Genomic DNA, 23693 nt, shown 5'->3' with positions numbered 1-23693 from the left:
TAGCGCGCATCTGTGCATTCATTCATTCACGCACAGAAATGCGATTCATAAAACAGTCTTTTGCGTGTACAGACACTTGCGATTAGAACAAAGCATAGAACTGACCTATTCCTCAGCGGGATCCATTGCTCCTCAAAATGAAACTTCCAGAACTTCTGAGGTAAATTTTCCAGGATTATTATCAAGATAGTATTATTCCTCACAGCGTCGTAAAGTCCATGAGTCTGAAAGTGAACTCGCAGTGTGTGTTATCCAGCTGATGTGGGCGTTTCACAGGATTGCAGGATCGCCTCACATTTGCGTTTGAATAGCGTGCGCTCTCCGTGGGCGGAGTCAAATTAAAACATAATGAGCTGAGATGAGAACGACTGACATCTCTCTCTTTTCATTCATATTACATAAACTGAGAATATTTGTTTTTTATAAAAAATACTTCATTTAAAAGAAGAGAATTCAAGCTTCATGCCTGTGTGCCTGTGTGACTGTTTGACTGAGTATTCGCTGAGTTATGGTTCATTTTCGGACGCGTTTCAAAATGGACTACACTGACAGAGAGAAAGCAGAACTCGCTTCGTGTTTATTTTTCTTTATTTGGTAAAAAGCACAACACTTTGTTTTTATTGTGAGTATACACAAAAATAATACACACTTAACAGGATCGACTGATGTATGAAACTCCTATGGAAAATCAAAGTCAACAGAGTATTTTTGAGTCTCTTTTACACGGATAAAAAAAAAAAGCGAGCTGGTATCGCCGGCGATACCGCCGACCCCAGGGGGTTAAACAACACAATTCAATTCACAAAGTCAATCATACTTCTGTGACATTCATTCAGATCTAGGATGTGTTATTTTAGTGTTCCCTTTATTTTTTTGAGCAGTGTATTATAGTTATGAACAATATGACTGTCACAGTTATGTTCAGTTAGTTTGTTTTCATCAGTCACATGCAGGGCTTGACATTAACTTTTTTCCTCACTAGCCAATGTGGCTAGTGGTTTTCCAAAGTTACTAGCCACACAGCATTTTTACTAGCCACATTTTTGTTGTTGTGAAATTACCTGATAAAAGTGGACTATGGCGTGCTAAAATTTACTTGAACAAGATTTACAACCCTTTTAAATGTAAAACCATTGTTACATCCACCCAAATCAAGACTACATAAATATATAACAATACAGGTCATTATCATTAGCTCTGATAAGGTTGTGTCTAAAGCTCCTTTTTTAAAATAAAACCATGTATTATGTATTATATGTTGCCACATTGCTCCACCGGCATACGACATAACTCCAGCAGGGCAGCTAGCTGTCTCTTCGATTCTTTGTTGTCGGTAACTAGCAACAATACTCATTAGGGCTGTCAAAATCGAATATTCCCTCTAAAAAAAACACATAGCTTATCTTCGAACTATTCGAACATCTGGTTGCACATTTTGTCAATGAGGCGCATTACGTCAATAACAGGACAAATTAATACAAAGAGACATAACTACTTGTATAGGTAGTTTATTTAAGTTTAAACATATTTGACAACGTATTACCTACACAAAAACAAGTAAATCAACTAATGGCCAAGACCGCAGACCTCACTCACTCTCGCTCGCTCACTCGCAGGCACTCTTTCTCTCTTCTCTCGCCCTCCCTCAAGCTGCGTTCACACCAAACCAAACGTGAATAGAGCGTCTGGCGCGAGTGTAAAGACGCGTTTACGCGTGTCTGGAGGTCTTGCGGCATGAATGAGGCGTCACGCGCTCTGTGCAGTTTAAATGAACAACAACAATAAGCAAATGTTGAGTGCTGATCAAGAGTTTTGTGCAAGTAATTTAAGGTCGCGAGTCTTATATAGCAGGCTTCATTCAGTGATTGAAACAAATATTATTAACATTAATTGAAGTTTTACAGTAGAACCGACATTGAACGCTCCGAGCGAGCTGTGCTGTGGTAAACATGGAACTTTTCCTTGACATGAAACGGTAAATAATCAAACCAGTGGAAGCCTGCAGTGCATGAAACTGCTGTATCTACCTTATTCATGCAATATCTATTCAGTCAGTACAGTAGCCTACACTTCAGAAATGTTTCTGTTTAACGTTAAATAAAATGATCCCTCAGGCAGCGCGCCCACTCGCAAAGCAGACAGCCGCGCCTCTGCTACCGCGGGCGTTTTTCCACATTCGAATATTAATTTTCACCTTCGAAATTCTGTTTTTTAAAACTATTCGAATATATATTCGAATTTAGAATATTCGTTGACAGCCCTATGGGATTTGTAGTGTCGTAGTGCCACACTTATTTCAGATGCCTTTTGAAAAGACTACAATTATTCAACCCGCCAAAGTGGCTAGTTGGAGTGACTGCGTTACCCGCCACGAGCCAAATCCACCCGCATTTGGCGGGTTGGCGGGTGTTAATGTCAAGCCCTGGTCACATGTGTTCCTTTGTTTGATTTTTCCTGCGAGTCATCAGTTGTCATGGACACTCATCTAATCATCACACCTATTCGTAATCATTTCATTATCTGTTTAATTCCTCTGTTTTCAATCTTTGATTGTCGGTCGATGTTTGCATGTTGTGTGCGTTTACCCCATGTTTTACACATGCACTGGTAAGCCTTCTGTCTGTTCCTGTGTTTGTTGAAATGTTAACATCACTTCTTATTGGATCCTGTCTACCTTCATCTTCATCTTCATCATCTTGTGAAAAAGACATCTTTTGAAATGCACTGCTGTTATAACAACATTTCCTCTGTACTGTGATGGAGGATTTCATCCCTCGGGTATTAAATTGAGTATTTTTGGTTTGCTATCATATTTCATGAAGACATTGATCTGGCAGTGATCGGAAGAGGCGGTTGAGCTTTGATGGTAAATGCACTAAAGTTGGAGGGGCTTATATTTGTTATAGTATTATCTACTGCGAAGACCCTAGAGTTGTAAGTGAAATGTCCACAGGAATCTATTATAATTCTACCATTTAGATGTAATTAATGTAATTAATTTTTTTTTTAATTAAATGTAAAAAACGAAGTTTTGACAGATATGCACCATTGTTTGTTGACTCCAGTATCCTGGTTAATAAAGAAGTGTCTCTTGACAACCACAACTATTAAAAACTCTCAGTCTCACACGCACACCAGCCAGGATGATTCTTACTGGTCCACTTACTTGAGTTTGTCCAGTGTACAGTCTGGATGGTTCATTGCATCAGAGAGCAGCTTCACTCCTGATTCTCCTGGGTGATTGTAGCTCAGATCCAGCTCTCTCAGGTGTGAAGGGTTTGAACTCAGAGCTGATGCCAGAGCAGCAAAACCTTCTTCTGTCACCATACAGCCAGATAATCTGCAACATAAATAAGTGTTCATGTCAGTGTGCTTGATTTTTAGAGAATATACACTACATTAAATACAGGGATCTTCCACTGGCAGATTGCTGGCTAAATTCGACCCATCAACCGTCTTTACAAGGACCTTTGATTGATTGCAATTAGGGATGTCACGATTACCTAATTTCACAATTGACAGTGATTAAAATGGTCACGTTATTAAACCGTAAGAGAATTTGAAAGCTATGGTTAAAAATTAAAGAAAGAAAAAATGAAAATTAGTCTTTCAGACTTGCGCCCTCTGTCTGGATACTCTAGGTAAGGAAGGGTGCGTGCAAAGCATGAACTTTTAGCGCATGTGAATTAGCGCTGTATTCGCAGATATTAATTAAGCTATTGGGACATTTTGGAAATCTAAAAACGATTCAGGAGTGGTTGATGACGGGTATACAATATGCAAAACATTCAGATGAAAAGTGTCAGCAAAAGCGGCGAAAACGCCTAATATGCTACAGCGCCAGAGGGATCATCCCCATCCACGCCCAGATGAAAGTAATAATTTTACAAACATATAAATAGCCTGTTACTTCTATCCAATAATCACAATAAGGTATGCACTTTGTTATTTTGATAAGAACAAGGTCTCAAACTTTTAAACTAAAACAATAAATACCATTTTAACACTTTATTGCATATGACAGACCACTATAGCCACATATCTGTTTAAGTGAAAACATGGAGCGCACCTGTGTGAGTGCATCTGTGCATCTCTGCACCTGAACTGATCATCTCTGCATCTGTGCATCTCTGCACCTGAACTGATCGCTGTACTACTAGTTTGTCATGAACACTACCTCTGAAAATCCTCCTGTCTGCCACCAGAGATCTCCCTCACCTGAGTATTAGCAGTTGGACTACAAATCTCAGAACTCACATACCTGGACTGATTGCACAAACATTTGTTCTTCATTTATTGACTATTTAAGCATAAAATGGAGAACAAATCTCCCTGTGAATCTCCCTTGGCAGTGGCAGCACTATGATGAACACCTTCTGGGAACTGGTCACATCCATAGTACCACCACAGACATCACTCTACAAGCTGGAATTCTACACACAGAGCAAACATGCTTCTACCTCATACGTTCCCCTCACAATCCACTCATCCTTTGTCTACCTTGTCTTCAGAGACACAATCACATACATCAGTAACTGTCATTGTAATGAAGGTGGACTGGTTCTTAGGTAGATTTGGTCATCGCCATGATGTGTTGGTAAGGACACGGAGACAGGAACCCCATTAAATGACTTTAATGTCCATCAATTTCACTGGTTACATTGGTAAGGATGGTTACTTTCGTGTGTGTATATGTGTGTGGTCTAAACAAAGGAAAGGAGAAATAAATGGCAAATTAAGTAAGCTTAGAATAAACATGATAAAATTACCACATGTAAATTACCAGATAACATAGCAGATGTAAAGCTGTACTCAGCACTGTAATACAATATACAAATAATGTGTATCCTTAAACTTGTTAGCTTTATGAACCGAATACACATGCATATGCATTGGTCAATATACATTAGGTGTACATTTGACAGATTAATCACACTTATAAATTAACATGAACTAATTAACACTGAATTAGGCGGAAATATATCACAATGGCATTAACATGTTCACATAAGACGATTCTGAATATACTTATTCGGTTTAAAACGCTTATGTCTACTAAGGGTCGACCGATATGTGATTTTCAGGGCCGATGCCGATTATTACACATCAAGTAGACCGATAACCAATATTTTGAACCGATATATAGCCTATGTCTGGTGTAAAAATGTAAATTAATGTCAAAATTAAGAATAAAAAAGGGTTTTGACCAAGCGGCAACCTCCCTGTCTCTCTCTTGAAACCAAGAGAATTTTCCCGCTGCTGTGGTCATTAGTCATCATTAGCCGTTTGTCTGCTGTCTGTTAGCCGTCACGTTACCTCAGTTCATTGTCTGACTGTAAAAATAAATAAATTCGGGAGTGCCAATGCTGCCAAGATGGCGACGGTCAGCTATGCCCACTTTAGGCTTCAAAACAAGTCTTCAGAAACCTACGGGTGACGTCACGGACACTACGTCCATATTTTTTTTACAGTGTATGGTTTTGACAGATACTTTCTTTAAATGCTTTTAAACATATATTTAAATCAGAGAACTGTTAATAACAACATTATTATTATTAACAATAATAATAATAATAACTTAAAAAGTGCAGGGAGCACCCCAGCAGCATTCTGTAAACATTTTGTAAAATTTAAAGATTCTATTTTAATGGTTAAATTAAATTTTAGTAATCAAAAAGCATTTCTAATTAAAAAGAATTTGGAAAAAAAAAAAATCCAGGTCCAGGCACTCAGTAGGTGTAACACGGAGTCAGAGACATTCGAATCCATCTGCAAGGCTTTATTAAGAATCGTCAACAGGCAGGAATAATCACCAGAAAACAGGAACAACGTAGGAAATCCGGGACACAGTTCAATAGACAGGCAATGGTCGCAATGGCAGGTAGCAAGAATCGTCAACGGGGTACACAGTCCAGAGTCATACACAGAAAATCCAACACGGAGATAAACGCTCAGAATTACTACCATAGGGAACGATAAGACTTCGCAATGAACAAGAGAAAGTCCGCGCCTATAAAGGCAATAACTAATGGGATGATGAGCCACAGCTGGGACGGAAAAGTACTGGGTCCGTGTGAGAAAAGAGTCCGGGCGGAACTAATATTCGGGTGATGGTTCCCGCTGTGTTCGGTCGGAAAGGGCCACAGAGGCGCTATTAGTGACAGTAGGATGCAAAAGTGGAAAAGCCTTTATTATTTAAAAGGGCTAAAGCATTAAAACACCAACGCACATACTTATAGTTGCATTGATTTCAGGTGTGCCACTCTGGCACTTGCAACACAATTTCTTTGCCACTAGAGGCAATAGTTCAGGTCATGTCTAATACCAGAGGTTAAACCAAACAAGACCAAATGAGACATCTCCAAGTGGAAGAACAGGAGTGACACTACTGCAAACATCCAGTGTACTCCACACAATATGCACCAAAAGTCAATAAACCAGTTACACATCATAATTCTTAATTCATAGTCAAGATGATTCTAAAACAACATGAATAGTGTACAAAAATGGCAATTGGGTCTATTACATTCAAAAGCTAGTAATCATTTACTAACAGCAATATACTGTCCCTATAAAGACACAACAATAATAAAAAGGGTGAAAGGTCAAAATCTTCATTGAGACCTGGATGACTAGTAGCCCTCAAGGAATAGATACAGTATGTCTCCCTCTGTTTAAGGCATTTGATTATATCCCCGCCCCTGGCATCAAGGCGAATAGCCTCAATGCCCACTACTTGTAAGGTCAAATCCCTCCCATGTTTTGCGTCTATATAATGTTTGGCCATTGGATAATTCATATTTCCAGTCCGGATGGCATCCCTATGCTCAGCTACCCTGTTTTTTCCAAATTCTTTTTCATGAACATTTAACCCTTCTATGAGCACCAGAGGATACAAGGGATACCAGCAGCGCTCCAGTTCCCTTTTGTCTAGAATTTCTAATTAATTGAAATCATCAAAACTTATTCAATTTATTTACAGTTTAACAAAAATTACATTTTTGGGGCCCTATGAAAAACCGAACTTTTATTTTGACGGGTTGCCGTGGAGATCTTTGAGTTTCTGTATGTTTATGATATGACGATAGCTTTTCTCAGTTGAAGCGTTAAAAAGCTCATGAAGTGACTCAAAGCAGATCTGGAGATGATGTTAATGCAATGATGTCCTCATATAATGATGCGGCTGAGGTTGAAAACAGCGCAAGCGTCACACGTGCTCCATTGTGTGTGTGTGTGTGTGTGTGTGTGTGTGTGTGTGTGTGTGTGTGTGTGTGTGTGTGTGGTAAATGAAATCACGCGTCTGCGCCATTCAGTTAAAGACACGCAGGATTCATATTTAAATTGTCTTTTTGTGGTTTGAAATTCAATTTGATTTGTACTGACCTGCTTTTTATTAATTCATCAAAAAGTTGACAAATTCCGTGTAGAGGTCTTCACAGTGAACCCGAGACCCGTCGACCCGGGACCCGACCTGGGACCCGTACGGGTTCGGGTCTATATTTTAATTGATCGGGTCCGAATCTATTACTTTGGGTCCCGGGTCTGTTTAACATTGTGTTAAATTCTAGAATTTCATGAATTAACTAAGAATTAACTTATTAATTAATAAATTAAGAATTAATTAAGTCATTAATTAATGACTAAGAATTAACGCAACTACCCATGCGATCGGAGTCATCAGATCAGACTCGGAGAAAACCCGGCCGTGATTAGACACTGCTTGTGTTTTTTTTTGTAAATTGCAACTTGTAAAATTAGGACACTCAAAATAAATTGCGTTAAAAAGCATATTTTAGGTTGATCCAGCTAGCACGCATGTGCAGTCTCAAACGCGTGTCATGTTTCTATGGCAACCAGTTACCAGAGCTTCAGTGAGGGACCGCCAAACCGCGCTTTAGATTTTACAATATAAATTAACCGTCTTGTTTAATCTTAAAGTTTTAGTGGTCAGATTCAGACTCGATGCAGAGCAGAGAGCACGGAGATGATAGCAAATAAATAACGTCAGCGGCCATGGCACTGAACGAGCAATCGTTATTATAGTTCAAAAGGGCAAACAGTCAAAGTTATTATGCGAGTTAACTCGAGTCAGAATGTAAGTTAAGTTACATGTGCAAAGTTGCATTTGTCATCCGTCACCGTGACATTAAGTGGACTTTTGAAGCTGAAATAATGAGTGGATTAAGCTTGGACTTGGAATAACGAGAGGAATAACATGGATAACTTTCTTGTCGGAGGATTGTAATGCATGATCACAGCCAGTCAGGTAACGTTACAAGGAAGGGAGAGGAGACTACTACGCTACTACGGCTCCTTAAATTAGGTAAGACAAAAAGTTGTATTTTTCGCATCAGGTTTATTGACTTGTAATAGCAGTTTAAGGTGGAATATGTGACAATCGGGTCCAGTCGGGTCTGTGTCTTCCCGGCGGTTTCGGGTCCAGCTTTCAAATAATAGATGGGTCCAGGTCGGGTCCGGTTAGGCATTTCTCGGATCTGCACGGGTCCGGGTCCAGCTTTTGAAATAATAGACGGGTCCGGGTCGGTTCGTTGTAGCACATTACGGGTCTCTTTCGGGTTCGGGCACCGGACCCGTGAAGACCTCTAATTCCATGATATTCCGCTTTATACAGTAAATTCCGTTTTTATGACTGGATTCCGCGATTCTGTCCGTCCGATTATATTGAGGTGTTTTGCATCTTCAGTGTAGTGATTTATTGCAACTTCAGCAAAGTCTGCTGCTATCTTAACTTTGAGAGACAACTGATAAGTGATCAGTGAAGCAGCTCCAGTCAGCAAGTGCTTGCGAGAGGTGTGAGAGTGCAAAACTTTCAGTGCCTTCAGCTTTCTGCGTTGATTGGCCGGACTCGTGACTCCCAACAAATCAGATGGGAGGGGACATTGGTCTAGTCTACAGAGTGGTGAGTTCTGACAGAGGTGGCTGCGTCAGAGCCAAATATAGCACATTTCAAAATTAAATTATTTTATTGGCAAATCGGTTTTGAAAATGGCCGTTACGATAACCATAAAAATGCTTAATATCGGCGCCGATAATCGGTCGACCCCTAATGTCTATACAAACATTCGCTTGTGCGGAGCTGCAGGTCTTACTCGCATCCGTTTATCTTACATATAAATAACTCAGTGACTAATCGTAATCAGCAGCAACAGCAATATAAACAAGATGAATAAACAGTTGCTTTTAGTCATTAACGCACAACTCTGGCAGGAATTACAAAAAACAACACACGAACCATCTCTATATGATAGCGCGAAAACTAAACTAAAACGTTCTGTGCACAGTCACCCGACCAATGCTGCTGTTTGATTGGCTGTCCGTTCGTGTGATTGGAGCATGATCACTACATCAGCTTGTCCTGTATATTTGTTGGATGTATAATACTGGTGTCCAGCAGATGGCGCTGCTGACCTCTTCTAAAGTCATACTTGCACACAGCGAAATCTTCTAGACAACCCCCGCAGGCCTTCTACAGCCACAATCCATTCCTCAACAACCTTGGTCTCACATTGCTATTGATTTTGTCACTGATTTCCTGACCTCCCAGGGTAACACCAATATACTACAGTCATTGAATGTTTTCTAAGGCATGTCGATTAACACCTCTACCTAAGCTCCCAACAGCTTTCGAAACAGTAGAACATTTCATCCACTACATGTTTCGCTATCATGTACTACCTGAAGATATTGTCTCAGACCGGGGTTCCCAGTTCACATCTCGGGTCTGGACGGCCTTCCATCAATTCATTTTAATTATAAGCCTCACCTCTGGATATCACTCACAATCGAAAGGTCAAAGCGAAAGCCTAAACCCAGAACTCACAAGGTTTCTTAGAATGTACTGTCAGCAGAATTGGTCGGACTGGAGCAGCTTCTTACAGGCTTCCCACACCTTGGTTAACTTCAAATTCAAGAACCTTTCAAGGACTTTCCAGGTCCAATACCCTCAAATTCAAGGACTTAATGTGGGGATATATATGTGGTGTTCATGTCTTTCTTTCTTCAGTGGAAAAGAAATTCAGTTTTTTGAGGAAAACAAAACATTTCTGTTTTTCTACACAGAATGGAAACGGCATTGATTTGAACTTTAACATTCTGGTTGCCATTGAAGTCCATTGTGTGGAGAAAAATCCTGTAATGTTTTCCTCAAAAAACGTAATTTCTTTTCCACTGAAGAAAGAAAGACATGGACATCTTGGATGGCACTGGGGTGAGGAAATTATCAGGAAATTTTCATTTTGAGGTGAATTAATCCTTTAACGTAACGCGTAAATGCGTGTAACTAACGTAAATCTAGCAAGCTAGTGCGCATAGGCCACCAAGTGTTGGCGAAATAACATTTTCATCCGACCGGAGGGAATAATATGGAATTGTTTCCCAGAAAATTTTTTGCACAAAATAAATTCAAGCACTTTCAAGGACCTGTATCTGTGTGTGTTTATTTTCCAAAACTTTCCAAGGCCTTGAAAAAAAATATTCAGATTCACAAACTTTCAAGAATTTCAAGGACCCGTGGGAACCCTGTTCTTATGCTGGGCTGAATATGCTCAAAATTCCCTTCAGAAACCCTCCACTGGCATTACCCCTTTCCAATGTGTACTGGGACGTCAACCACCTCTATTTCCCTGGTCAAGGGAACCCTCTGAGGTACTGGCCATTAATGACTGGCTCAGACGTTGCAAAACAGTGTGGAACCAAACACACGTCCAGCTTCAACGTGCAGCAAAAAGATAGAAGAAACAAGCCTATCATCACCGTCGTTCCAACTTCAATTATGCACTAGGACAGTGGGTCTGGCTTTCTACTCCGGATCGTTATGTACGCCTGCTCTGCAAGAAGCTCAGCTCCAGGTATGTGAGTCCTTTCAAAATCTTAAGACAAATAACTCCCATATCATACTGTCTCCAACTGATTAATAATTACTGCATTTCTCGAGGTTCATGAGTTTGTCACGTTTTTTAAAATAATCTTGATTTCTCACTTTTTTGGGCGAGAGGGAGTGAACGGCAGCACTAATCGAGTCTCATGAATGCAGTCATACTTTTGTTAAGTAACAAATAAAATTTTGGTTTGTTTTTCACCAAATACTGTTATATACCCTCCAGAACACTTGGAATATATGACACATGTCGCATGGGACCATTCTGTGATACTTTTACATCTTTTTTCAGCTTAATGCTGTTCGCTATTCACTCCATTATGTGAATGGGTGCGAGCGGGATTTTTTTATTTTATTCTCCTATGGTCCAAAAAAAGAAGGGCATACTGCATTAGAACAACAGCAGGGTGAGTAAATGATGACTTAAGTTTTTGGGTGAAATATCCTTTTAAGTCAGTTGCATAAAATATTAGAATATAGCACATTAACAAATACACACACATATACATATATACATATATATGTATGTATATATATGACAGCTTACTGTTATTTTGCACAGACCAGTTGAAATCCCCTTAAATACCTCAATTTGTTGAGTTGACAGTTTGGACTCTTAAGTCCAATAGAGAGCAGCTTCACTCCTGAATCATGCAGGCCATTGTTACTCAGGTCCAGCTCTCTCAGGGAGGAGTTTGATGATTGTAGAACTGAAGCCACAACTTCACAGTGCTGATCACTGAGATTACACTCTGTTAATCTGAAAAAAGAGAGGACTCTGGTTAAAAGACATGTTGGTGTTCCCACCAGATCGCACAACTTCCTTGGTTAACCAACTTCAACATAAAAGATCATGCACAGTAAATTCCCCGGTGTTAAATTAACACCGCTCGGTGTTCATATGGGAACCACCAGCAGGGTGTTAAAAGTAACACTGAAGCAGTGTTAGAGTTAATGAGATAATTAAGTAATTAATTAACAATCGGATGATTGTTCGATTATTGAAGACACTTGATGATAACAAGCAGAATCACTGAAGAAAAGAGAAACAAAAGAACTACAACTGAGTTCCAGACACAGCCTTAGATGAAATCAACTGAAAAGACATGAAATCTCTCTAATTACAAACCAGTTTGACCTTATTTCTGTCATTCATCTACAGAATATATTTTTGAGAATTAACAGAGTTTTAGATGTTGATGTTTTATTCAAAATGTTTGGTCACCATTATGGTGATCAGTGTTTCCATTAGTTGGGCAGTTATACTAGTTATATAATCTTTATATTTGTTTATGTTAGTTGTTGACTTTGTAATAGTGTTTGCCAAAACACAAAATTTATTACAAAGGAAACCATAAACAAAGATTATCAGGTGATATTTATTTCATCATCGTTAAGAAAAAAGTTTGACAAATGTCATCACTGACCAATACGCTGATTTCACGCAGCCGCCATTTTGAAATCGAAAGTGAGGCTCCGGTGGGAAGAACCCCGGAAGTACAGATAAACAACAATGCCTTGGACTACCAACCTGAAGCTGCTGCCGCGATTTACACTATTGGAAGTTAATATCCAATATAGGATATGTATATAGTTCATTCCTGCTTCATTTTTTACTCTCTGAATTATATGTAAAAAAAATATTTTATTTATAAATTAATTTCACTGTATATAGTCTAAAGTATGAAAGAAATGTATGTACAGTTTTAGAATTGACACAACATCATTAAACACAACAATACGCCATCGCATTCACGACTCTCCTATGATTAAAGGCGACACTTCCGGTTTTCTTCCCACCGGAGCCTCGCTTTCGATTTCAAAATAACGGCTGCGTGAAATCAGCGTATAGAGGTTACTGGTTATTAATAGATTTTTACCATCAATACTTTGTTTTCCAAAGATCAACTTTTCTGAATTTTAATTTTTAAATACATTTCGAGAAAAGAAAATGCAGAGACACACACACAATAACATCAAGAATCAGCTTATGAATCTCAACAATGGTGACATGCTTCATGCTGTAATGCATGCTGGGAGATATTAGTTTTATAATATGGTGGCTATATGCATTGCTGCATAAAGCATGTCACCATTGTTGAGATTCATATGCTAATTCTTGATGTCTGTGTGTGTCTACAATAATATTCCCTACAATTGTATTTTAAAAATCACATTTCAGAGTGTCTGATCGGTAGCAAGAAATTATAGTTGATGAAAATAATTATTCAATAACAAATAAATGTTATTGGTCAGTGATGAGATTAGTGAATCATTCTACTTCATGATGGTTCAGATTATATTATCTGGTCATCTTTGTTTCTGACTTCCTATGTAACAAATTATGTGTTTTGTTAAACACTGTTACAAAGACCACAAACTTGCATAAAAAAGCCAAGACAAACTGACCAACTAAATGAAACACTAATCACCATAATGGTGACTTTACTAAACCTATTATTTGCTTGAGCACCTGCCCCTTTACCCCTTGGTGCCCAAAGTGCCCTTTTTTGTAATTAAAGGCCCTTTTGTGGATGCCTGCCCAATCTAACTATTAGTAAAATTAATGAATAATAATTTAGCCGTAAATAAAATGACCCACGTGATGACCTTTCACCTGACGAACTCATCCGGGACGATTCCTCACGCTGCACGCGCATTTTTTAATTTTGCACTACCAGAGCAAATCTTCAACTCTGCGGCTGCTGGTAAGTGGTGTTTCATTCTCAGCGAAGTGCTTTTGATGTTTGTTTACTTACTATTATTATTTTACAAGGACGATGTGAAGAGAGCATGCAGAGATGTTGTTTATTTTGCTGTCACTGTGTGTAGGCTGTAGAAGTAATGTTAGCTTGCTGTTTGAGGGAAAAAAGTTTCACGGGCGTCGAGGGGTCTGGTCTTTTTATGTTATTTGACTAAAAACTATTCATTTTACTTTAAACTATTATTATTACAGTATTTATTTAAAAAACGTAGAGTGCCTTAAAAATGATCACCACAACACTGGTAAGGCTTACCAGTATCTTATGTTTTGAGTGCAGCAGCCTCTGTGAACATCTCCCCTAGTACTATTATATACTATTATTAGGGCAGAATATGCAGCTTTACAGCAGGTCAGTAAGCTAGTTAGCCAGTTCCAAACACTGTCAGCAATCTTTACATCTTGTCATGGTCACATAAAAATTGTTTAATCAGCTAATATATCTCCTATATGTTTGTTTTAATGTCTACAGTCTCAGATCAACTCCAGCAGTATCAGCAGCAGCAGCAGCAGTAACAACAACAGCAGCAAACTCACTTAAGGCCTTTAGTAAGAATTTACCAGAACAGGTATCACATTAATGTTAAAAATCTTGTAAAGTATTAATTGCTGTATTTTTTTTTTTTTTCTGTTTGCTATGTTTTTTTTTTCAATGTATAAATGTAACTCTTGTATTTTTGTAAATCAGTTTTTGCCATGAAAATAGCCACAGATGCTGACATGGCATTAAATAAAACTATACTGTATGAAACATGGGCCACGTTGATTTTGTCCTACACAGTTTACTATAACAGCTGTTCTTTATTATTCTGTATAACAGAAGAAAAAGCCATCAGGTTGGGACAACTAAAGATACTTCAGTTTCTAATCCAGGATTTATTAATAGGTGCACATAAATATATTTTTTTAACTTTTAAACTTAAAATTTGTCTTTTCTGTTCTGTTTCTTTTTCAAAACTGTATCAATGCATTTGCTGCCGTATCGATACAGAATCATCTGTATTGATATATTACTGTATTGATATTTTGATCACATCCCTATTTAAAGCCTTGTTCCATGTGCCCCCTTTTTTACTTTGAGCACCTGCCCCTCCAGAGGTCTCTGCACAGCCCTGCACAGTGTGAAACGATACAGTGTTAGAATGTTATGGCTAGATGCTTAGCGACGGACAGCCAATCAAGTCCCTCATGTTCACATGTGTTGGACAAGTCACAGAAATTGTATAAACAGTTGTTTCAGCGTTTGATGGGAAACATTTAAAATGGCAAATGGAAAACTCGCCAATTGGAGTGAAGAAGAGACCTTTTCATTCTTACCTTTACAGTCCAAAAAGACCATATAAAAAAACTTGATAGCATTCAGCAATACATACTACAGCCACAACCCATTCCTCAACAAACTTGATTACACATTGCTATTGATTTTGTCACTGATCTCCTGGCCTCCCAGGGTAACACTAATATACTACAGTCATTTTTTTTTTCTAAGCTCCCAACAGCTTTCGAAACAGTAGAACATTTCATCCACTACATGTTTCGCTATCATGTACTACCTGAAGATATTGTCTCAGACCGGGGTTCCCAGTTCACATCTCGGGTCTGAACGGCCTTCCATCAATTCATTTTAATTATAAGCCTCACCTCAAGATATCACTCACAATCGAACTGTCAAAGTGAAAGCCTAAACCCAGAACTCACAAGGTTTCTTAGAATGTACTGTCAGCAGAATCCGTCGGACTGGAGCAGCTTCTTACGCTGGGCTGAATATGCACAAAATTCCCTTCAGAAACCCTCCACTGACATTACCCCTTTCCAATGAGTCCTAGGACTTCAACCACCTCTATTTCCCTGGACAAGGGAACCCTCTGAGGTTCTGGCCATTAATGACTGGCTCCAACAAAGAAAGACAGTCTGGAACCAAACACACATCCAGCTTCAACATGCAGCAAAAAGATAGAAGAAACAAGCTTATCATCACCGTCATTCCAACCCCAATTATGTTTTTTATTTTTTAATATAATCTTGATTTCTCACTTGTCTGCTTTTTTGGGCGAGTCAGAGTGAACGGCAGCACTAATCGAGTCTCATGAATGCAGTCACACTTTTGTTAAGTAACAAATAAAATTTTGGTTTGTTTTTCACCAAATACTGTCATACAGTATACCCCCCAGAACACTTGGAATATATGACACATGTCGCATGGGACCATTGATACTCTCTTTTTTTAGCTCGATGCTGGTTGCTGTTCACTCCCATTATGTGAATGGGTGTGAGCGGGAATTATTATTTTTTTTTAATTCTCCTTCTATGGTCATTACAGTGCATTTACCAGAAGAAAATCTGTAATTATGGGGGTAGTATGTGACTTTTTCAATTCATTTGATATTATGTTCATATTTTCACACTCACAGAGCTTTTCTGCAGTTCCTCAGAGCAGGTAACAGTCTCCTTCGACCCTCTTGTGATGATATGATCTTGTACTTTTTAAGGTCAAACTCATCCATCACCTCCTCTGACATCAAGATCATGTTTGCCAAAGTTGAACATTGTGCAAGAGTAAGACATTTGTTTTTTGTTCCAGATTTTAAAAATGCCTGCATTTCTTCAACAACAGAATTATTCTTCATCTCAATCAAGCAATGCGACAGATTCATCCATCTTTCAGGGCTGACATTGTTTTTTTGACCTCGTCTGAGGTTGTGGATTATTTTCTTGATGCTCTCTGGGTTGTTCTCTGTGTGAATCAGCAGATCCTGTAAGAGTCTCTGATTGGACTCCAGTGAGATGCCATGAAGGAATCGAAGGAAAAGATCCAGGTGTCCATTTTTACTTATCAAGGCTTTATTTGTTGCTTCCTTCAGAAACACATCCAGAGAAACATTTCCAGATTGAGTTCTGGACTTTCCTGTCAGGAATATTTTCAGAACTTCACTGTTCTTGTGTAAATAACAGAAAAACACTTGCAGTGCTGCAAAAAACTCCTGAAAGCTCAGATGTACAAAGCTGTAAACCTTCCTGTGATAAATCACAGATTCCTCCCTAAAGATCTCAGTGCAAATCCCAGAATACACTGAGGCATCAGTAACGTCTATGCCGCTCTCAATCAGGTCCTCCTCATAGAACATCACATTGCCCTTCATCAGCTGATTGAAAGCCAGTTCAGCAAGTTTCACAATAACTTCTCTGTTGGACTGCAGGAGTTTCTCTGGATCTCTCTCTTCATACTTCTGGTTCCTCATACTAGTTTGAATGAGGAGGAAGTGTATGTACATTTCAGTCAGAGTTTGAGGGATTTCTGCACTGAGATCTTGTTTCAGGATGTTTTGAAGCACAGTGGCAGAGATCCAGCAGAAGACGGGTATGTGACACATGATGTGGAGGCTTCTTGCTCTTCTGATGTGTGAGATGATTCTGCTGGCTTGATCCTCATCACTGATTCTCTTCCTGAAATATTCCTCCTTCTGAGGGTCATTGAATCCCTGAATTTCTGTCACACGGTTGATGTATTTGGAGGGGATCTGATTGGCTGCTGCTGGTCTGGTGGTGATCCAGATGAGAGCAGAGGGAAGCAGATCTCCTTTCATGAGGTTTGACATCAACACACCCACTGATGAAGACTCAGTCACATCAGAAACTTTCTCAATGTCTGAAAACATCAGTGTAATTCTGCTCTCATCCAGACCATCAAAGATCAACACAACTGTACATTCATCATACATCTCTGAGTCCAGATCTTGAAGTTCAGGATGAAAGTCCAGCAGAAGTCTGTGAAGACTGTACTGATGATCTTTAATCAAGTTCAGCTCTCTAAATGGAAGAACAAACATGAAATCTACATCCTGATTGGCTTTTCCCTCGGCCCAGTCCAGAATGAACTTCTGCACAGAGACGGTTTTTCCAATTCCAGCGATGCCTTTAGTAAGAACAGTCTTGATTTTGTCTCTCTTCTCTCTTCTCTTCTCCTCATATCCTAGTTCAGGTGAAGGATCAAAGATGTCATTGCAGTTGATTGGAGTGTCTTGGAGTGTCTTGTAACTTTTCTCCATCTGTAACACCTCGTGTTCTTCATTCACTCCTTCACTCTCTCCCTCTATGATGTACAGCTGTGTGTAAATCCTGTTCAGGAGGGTCTGATTCTCTTGTAGTTTGATTCCCTCAAATAAGCTCTCATACTTGTTCTTCATGCTGGTTTTGTGCTGGTCTTTGACTCTCTGCAGATCATCATACACTGGCTGGTGAGAATCGAGCTGCAGGGCTGCTTCTGTGTCATGATGACTGATGTCTTTCTGACAGGAGGAGGATGTGCTGGTCTGACAGGACACATCTCTGATCTGGTCAGCTCTCCCACCACTGAAAACACATTAAGAAGAACAGAGACACAAAAACAAACAGAACATACTTTTGTGAACAAAGAAAAATATTTAAATAGGTTTAATACGGAAATCATACCACATGTAGAAATAAGTGTTTGCTCTTTTAGACAAATTTTATCTATTGTGGTGTGATATGATTACATGTAATTAATTTACATGTAAATGGAGACTGATGACAGAGACTGCAAACTCAGTTTGTTTCTGGATTTCCTAGTTGCACATTGAAATCCCAAATAACACTGATGCAACATTTAACAAAAAAAATATTCATGTGTAAATGTAGATCTAACAGGGAAATGACAGACAGAAGCATAAAAAACACTATTTAAGACACTTTAACAAAGTGAAAGGATTCCTTTCTTTGCATCTTGAATTCCACTTGTTACTTGTTATACATGTTAAAGTTCTGAACCTTTGTGCATTCTGTGTTCATGTGTCTCTCACTCTACATGATGATACTCACACAGGGTCAAAGGTCACTGCTCCATCACTGAATTTTGGGGGCTCTTGCCTCTTCATGGACACACAGTTGGATCCTGGAGAAGCTGCTCTCTTTCTCTTCCTGTTGTTGATACTGAGAAAAAAACCCAGAAATATTTTTCTTTGCAGATTTTTTGGCCAACAATACTGTAATTTATAGAGCAGTATTATAGAGCAGTATAGACCATTTGCTTTTCAGTTAGTTTGTACGAGTGTTTGTTGGTAGTATAGTTTACCTGGGGTTTTCGTATGTTCCTGGTTTCCCTTCTGTGTTTGGATTATTAGTTTATGCAGTTGGATTATTTGCCTTGATCTCGGGTCTGGATTTTTTATGTTTTGCCTTTTCTTATTAAATCTGTTTAAGCATTTGGATTGGCCCTGGCCTTATCCTTGCACACCCGTTACAGTGGGTAAGTTTCATGAAGAAAGCAACATTCTGAGCAAAAACCTGAGAAAGTGACTAGCAGCCTTGTCACCTGACCTGAATACTGTGCGCTGATTGGCTAAAATGGACTTATCGGGTTGTGTTCACAAACAACAAGGGTGCTTGTCAGTGTCTGCTGTAAACCTCATGAACCCGGATGCCTTGACAATGGACAATACCGGCTTTTGTGACAAAATGTGTTTAGGGCTCAGAATGTGCTATATGTGGAGAATAACACACAGCAGTCAGTCCATTTTTTTAAAAACATGCCATTTATCAGTTTTTACAAATAAACTCTTAATTTATTAACAGTGAATTAGTCAATTAATTGCTATAAGTTGACTTTCAATGTCGATGCCTTTTGTCAGTTATAGTTTTTTATTTATTTATGTCTACTTTTTAAAACATATTTAAACATATTTAATATTTTGAGGAGCTACTTTAGAATATTTTAACTGGAACGGACAACTAGTCGAAACTTTTTCATTTTATTTACATTTAATGCAAGTTCAGTGTAAAACTTTATTTTTACTTCTGTTGTTGCTTGCTTTCACTTCAGCAATAAAACCCTATGTGTCTTTTATCAAAAGAGGCCAGTAGTCCAAAGCATTCATGAAATTAAAACCCTTCAAGTTTTTAAAGGACAAGTTCGGTATTTTACACTTAAAGCCCTGTTTTCAGATCGTTTCTGATGAAATAGAACGGTTAAGATTGAAATTTGGACACATGCTACTGGCCCGAGAATTTTAGGTTTCTGTGGTAGCACCCCCCCACCTCCACAATGGTTGCATAGGTGCACTGTAACAATCCTTCCAAAAATGCATTAAACTTTCGTTTACAAAGACGTGAAACTCACCGAGTGGTCAGGGGTGTTCACTGATATGCTCACACAAAAATCGCTGCAAAAGATGCTTTCCAACAGGTTTTATCGTAGTTTTTGTCCAACTCCATTGACTTGTATTGGATGTGCTGTGAGGTACGGTATTACTCCGCCGCCGGAAACGGAAATGGGGTTGTTTGTATTCTTTCTGTAGTCTTATGCAGTCACGGTATCGTAGGCTACGCTATCCAAACATTTTTAAGATCTTCTGCTTCTTCTGTGTATTCAAAGAAATGCCAGTGGTTTGCTTGCAATTGGCAAATGTGCATTATCGCCACCAACTGGGCTGGAGTGTCTATTATTCAAGCTCTCAACGGAAGAATGTACGGGTGTGAGGCGTTTGGAAAAATAGGTCCACAGGTTTACAACGAATGGTAAAACACCTGTTGGAAAGCATCTTTTGCAGCGATTTTTGTGTGAGCATATCAGTGAACACCCCTGACCACTCGGTGAGTTTCACGTCTTTGTAAACGAAAGTTTAATGCGTTTTACGAAGGATTGTTACAGTGCACCTATGCAACCATTGTGGAGGTGGGGGGGTGCTACCACAGAAACCGAAAATTCTCGGGCCAGCAGCATGTGTCCAAATTTCAATCTTAACCGTTCTATTTCATCAGAAACGATCTGAAAACAGGGCTTTAAGTGTAAAATACCGAACTTGTCCTTTAAGTCACCAAATGGAGTTTGAATGTCACCTAGCAGCCATATTGGCTACTGCGCCTAAAACTCCCAGAGCATATTGATAGTTTAAGACAAATTTGAACGACAACTTGTTTGGATTTGCCACTTTGACTTGCAGTTTTAGGGTGCCCAGGCACAGGTTTTAAATTTATAAAAAATTAAAATAAATGTAAAGCAGCACATTAAGTTCAGCAACCATTTAAGTTTGGATATGTAATTTTCCAGTCTATTTTTAAGAATAGGATCGCCAGGTAAGACGCTAATGAGACTAACTAGTTATCTGGATATCTATATTCAATTTAGATACATATTTTATATAGCCTTTTTACCCTTTATTTTAACAACTATTTGTGCGGCCATACACACACTTGTGTTTGTGTGTTATTGCCAGTGTTGTAGTTTTTAGGGGCGATGAATATAATATGATATAATATAATATAATATAATATAATATAATATAATATAATATAATATAATATATCTTGTCTAGAGCGCCAGCAGAATATGGACCGGCCCTGAAATTCATGTTACTCACGCAGGGTCAGAGGTCACAGCAGGTCCATCACTGAGATCAGGAGGAATACCCATGGATCTGTTACTCTTCATGGACACACAACTGAATCCTGGAGATTGTCCATCACTGAGATCAGGAGGAATACCCATGGATCTGTTACTCTTCATGGACACACAGCTGAATCCTGGAGATGGTCCATCACTGAGATCAGGAGGAATACCCATGGATCTGTTACTCTTCATGGACACACAACTGAATCCTGGAGATTGTCCATCACTGAGATCAGGAGGAATACCCATGGATCTGTTACTCTTCATGGACACACAGCTGAATCCTGGAGATGATCCATCACTGAGATCAGGAGGAATACCCATAGATCTGTTACTCTTCATGGACACACAACTGAATCCTGGAGATTGTCCATCACTGAGATCAGGAGGAATACCCATGGATCTGTTACTCTTCATGGACACACAGCTGAATCCTGGAGATGGTCCATCACTGAGATCAGGAGGAATACCCATGGATCTGTTACTCTTCATGGACACACAGCTGAATCCTGGAGATGGTCCATCACTGAGATCAGGAGGAATACCCATGGATCTGTTACTCTTCATGGACACACAACTGAATCCTGGAGATTGTCCATTACTGAGATCAGGAGGAATACCCATGGATCTGTTACTCTTCATGGACACACAACTGAATCCTGGAGATGGTCCATCACTGAGATCAGGAGGAATACCCATGGATCTGTTACTCTTCATAGACACACAGCTGGATACTGGAGATGCTGCTCTCTGAGTGTGAACAGACACCTCCTCCTCACACACACTCATTTTACAGGTAGGCTACAGTTCTCCTGCTCTCTCTCCTCACACACACACACTCATTTTACAGGAAGTTTGCTCATTCTCTTCCTCCTTGATGAGAGACTTTTCAGACCTGTATGTGGACACAGAAAACATGCACAAAACACAAATTAATTTCATTAGCTTTAATGCAACATTAACAGTTTTTCTCCAGTTACTGTAAATAATGTTGGTTTGCAGAGCAACATGTCGGGCACACTTTCAAACACTGCGTTTAAACACTGGATTCACCTTCACTTTAATGACACTGCTGAACTGCTGCAGGTGTTTTTCACAATCCGTTTAGTCGTCTCGCATTAAGCAAATATTATGTTATCTTTACGCGTTTATGTGATTATCCTGCGACTAAACTTCCTTTCCTCAGTCTTACTGCGCCACTGAACACTTAAAGATTATAAAAATAATTCAATTGTTTAAAGTAAACCAAAGATTTCAACATTAAATTAATATTCTCCTGTTAAAGGAAAAAAGGTAAGTGCAAGTTTAACCATTTTCAGCCATTTTATGAGTGTTAACTTACAGTTGACGTGTCGTGAAGTAGGTCTAGATAACGAAAGTAACTTTATCATGTGTTTGAGCTTGAGTTCGTCATGAAGTCTGTTTAGACGCAAATACTCTATCGATATTACAGGCGTGAAAAGTTTAACGAACTTACTGTCACATGTGAAGCGATTGCTGATTTTCTATCTTCCGAAATGGCGTCTTTACAGTCATCGACTGCTTTCGGTTTCACTGTGAGACGAGTAAATATCCAGCAGCTCCTCCACGAATGGATTATTTTCGTTTTTTTGCGTTCCCTTGCATAATTTTTATTATAATAGAAAAGTTTTAAACAACATTTGGGGATTCATTTGTTAAAAGAAATATACACAAACAAAAATGCTACAATTTAGAATTTTGGTAGCTAACTATTTACCAAACTACTACTTTTGAACACAGCTGGTAACGCTGTTTTTGGAGTTGTTTAATCCTCCTCTGCTGAGATTTAATGTCTTCTTTTCTCTTCAGTTGATTTCATCTAAGGCTGTGTCTGAAGTCAGTTGTAGTTCTTGTGTTTCTGCTCTTCTCTTTTTCTGTTCTCTTCTTTCCTTCAGTGATTCTGCTTGTTAACAGGCTTATTAAGGCTGAAATTACTCCATATGAAGAGTTCAGATGCAAAAACCTCTAAATGCCATCTGACATTTTCTTCTAGAATTATCATTTTTATCAAGCTTGTATATTTAATTTCAATAATTTCACTTAAATGGCAATTAATAGGTAATTTTCATTGCCATTTAAGTGAAATTACTGAACTTAAATATACGAGCTTCATAAAAATGATCATTCTAGGAGGAAATTTCAGATGGCATTTAGAGGTTTTTGCATCTGAACTCTTCATATTTAATATACACAATTTTTTGGCTCAGATAAGGTCCAGTTCTGGTTTATTTCTGTGCTCTTGGCTGACATGTGGCACTGCTGATCTGGCAAACAGGAGTGAGCCACCCAAGGGCTGTCATTCCACGCTGCATGTGGGCTGGATCATCATTCCTTATGTGCCAGATGTGGGCCAGATCTGGGACGTCAAAATGTTGCTATGTGGGTAAATGTGACAGAGGCTGTCGAGGAGATTAAACGTCATCACGCTGAACAGGTAAACTCAGTCCACTTTTACAGCATTTTAATGGTTATAATTGTGCTCTTACAAACTATTCTAACTCAGACATTCTGGGAAAATGTTTTTAGATAAAAACTGAAAGAGTTGTTGGAAGTTCAGTGATGCTGAAGTCACGTTGAAGTCGTGGGACTGTGGTGTAGTTCGTTTAAAGTCT

General features: G+C 38.9%; 1 protein-coding gene across 2 annotated transcripts in view; it reads right to left on the bottom strand.

The window, feature by feature from the left end:
* The window catches only part of LOC311295248 (uncharacterized protein), a 30884-nt gene extending 8089 nt beyond the window's left edge, over positions 1 to 22795 (bottom strand). The window contains exons 1-6 of one of the 2 annotated variants that reach the window (XM_084416517.1): positions 22403 to 22795; positions 21032 to 21955; positions 18495 to 18605; positions 16068 to 18008; positions 11484 to 11657; positions 3167 to 3340 (exon numbers count right to left, since the gene is read on the bottom strand). In XM_084416517.1, coding sequence (XP_084272643.1) covers positions 3167 to 3340; positions 11484 to 11657; positions 16068 to 18008; positions 18495 to 18605; positions 21032 to 21849 — 3218 coding nt within the window. In that variant the 5' untranslated portion in view covers positions 21850 to 21955; positions 22403 to 22795. The remainder of the gene's footprint in view (positions 1 to 3166; positions 3341 to 11483; positions 11658 to 16067; positions 18009 to 18494; positions 18606 to 21031; positions 21956 to 22402) is intronic. The other variant, XM_084416516.1, reaches the window with a different exon arrangement.
* Between the last annotated feature and the right edge of the window lie 898 nt (positions 22796 to 23693).

Source organism: Rutilus rutilus (assembly GCF_951802725.1).
Source record: "Rutilus rutilus genome assembly, chromosome: 1".
NCBI classification, from domain to species: domain Eukaryota; kingdom Metazoa; phylum Chordata; class Actinopteri; order Cypriniformes; family Leuciscidae; genus Rutilus; species Rutilus rutilus.
The sequence above is the reverse complement of the archived record's forward strand: the minus strand, read 5'-3'. Positions and strand labels throughout refer to the sequence as shown.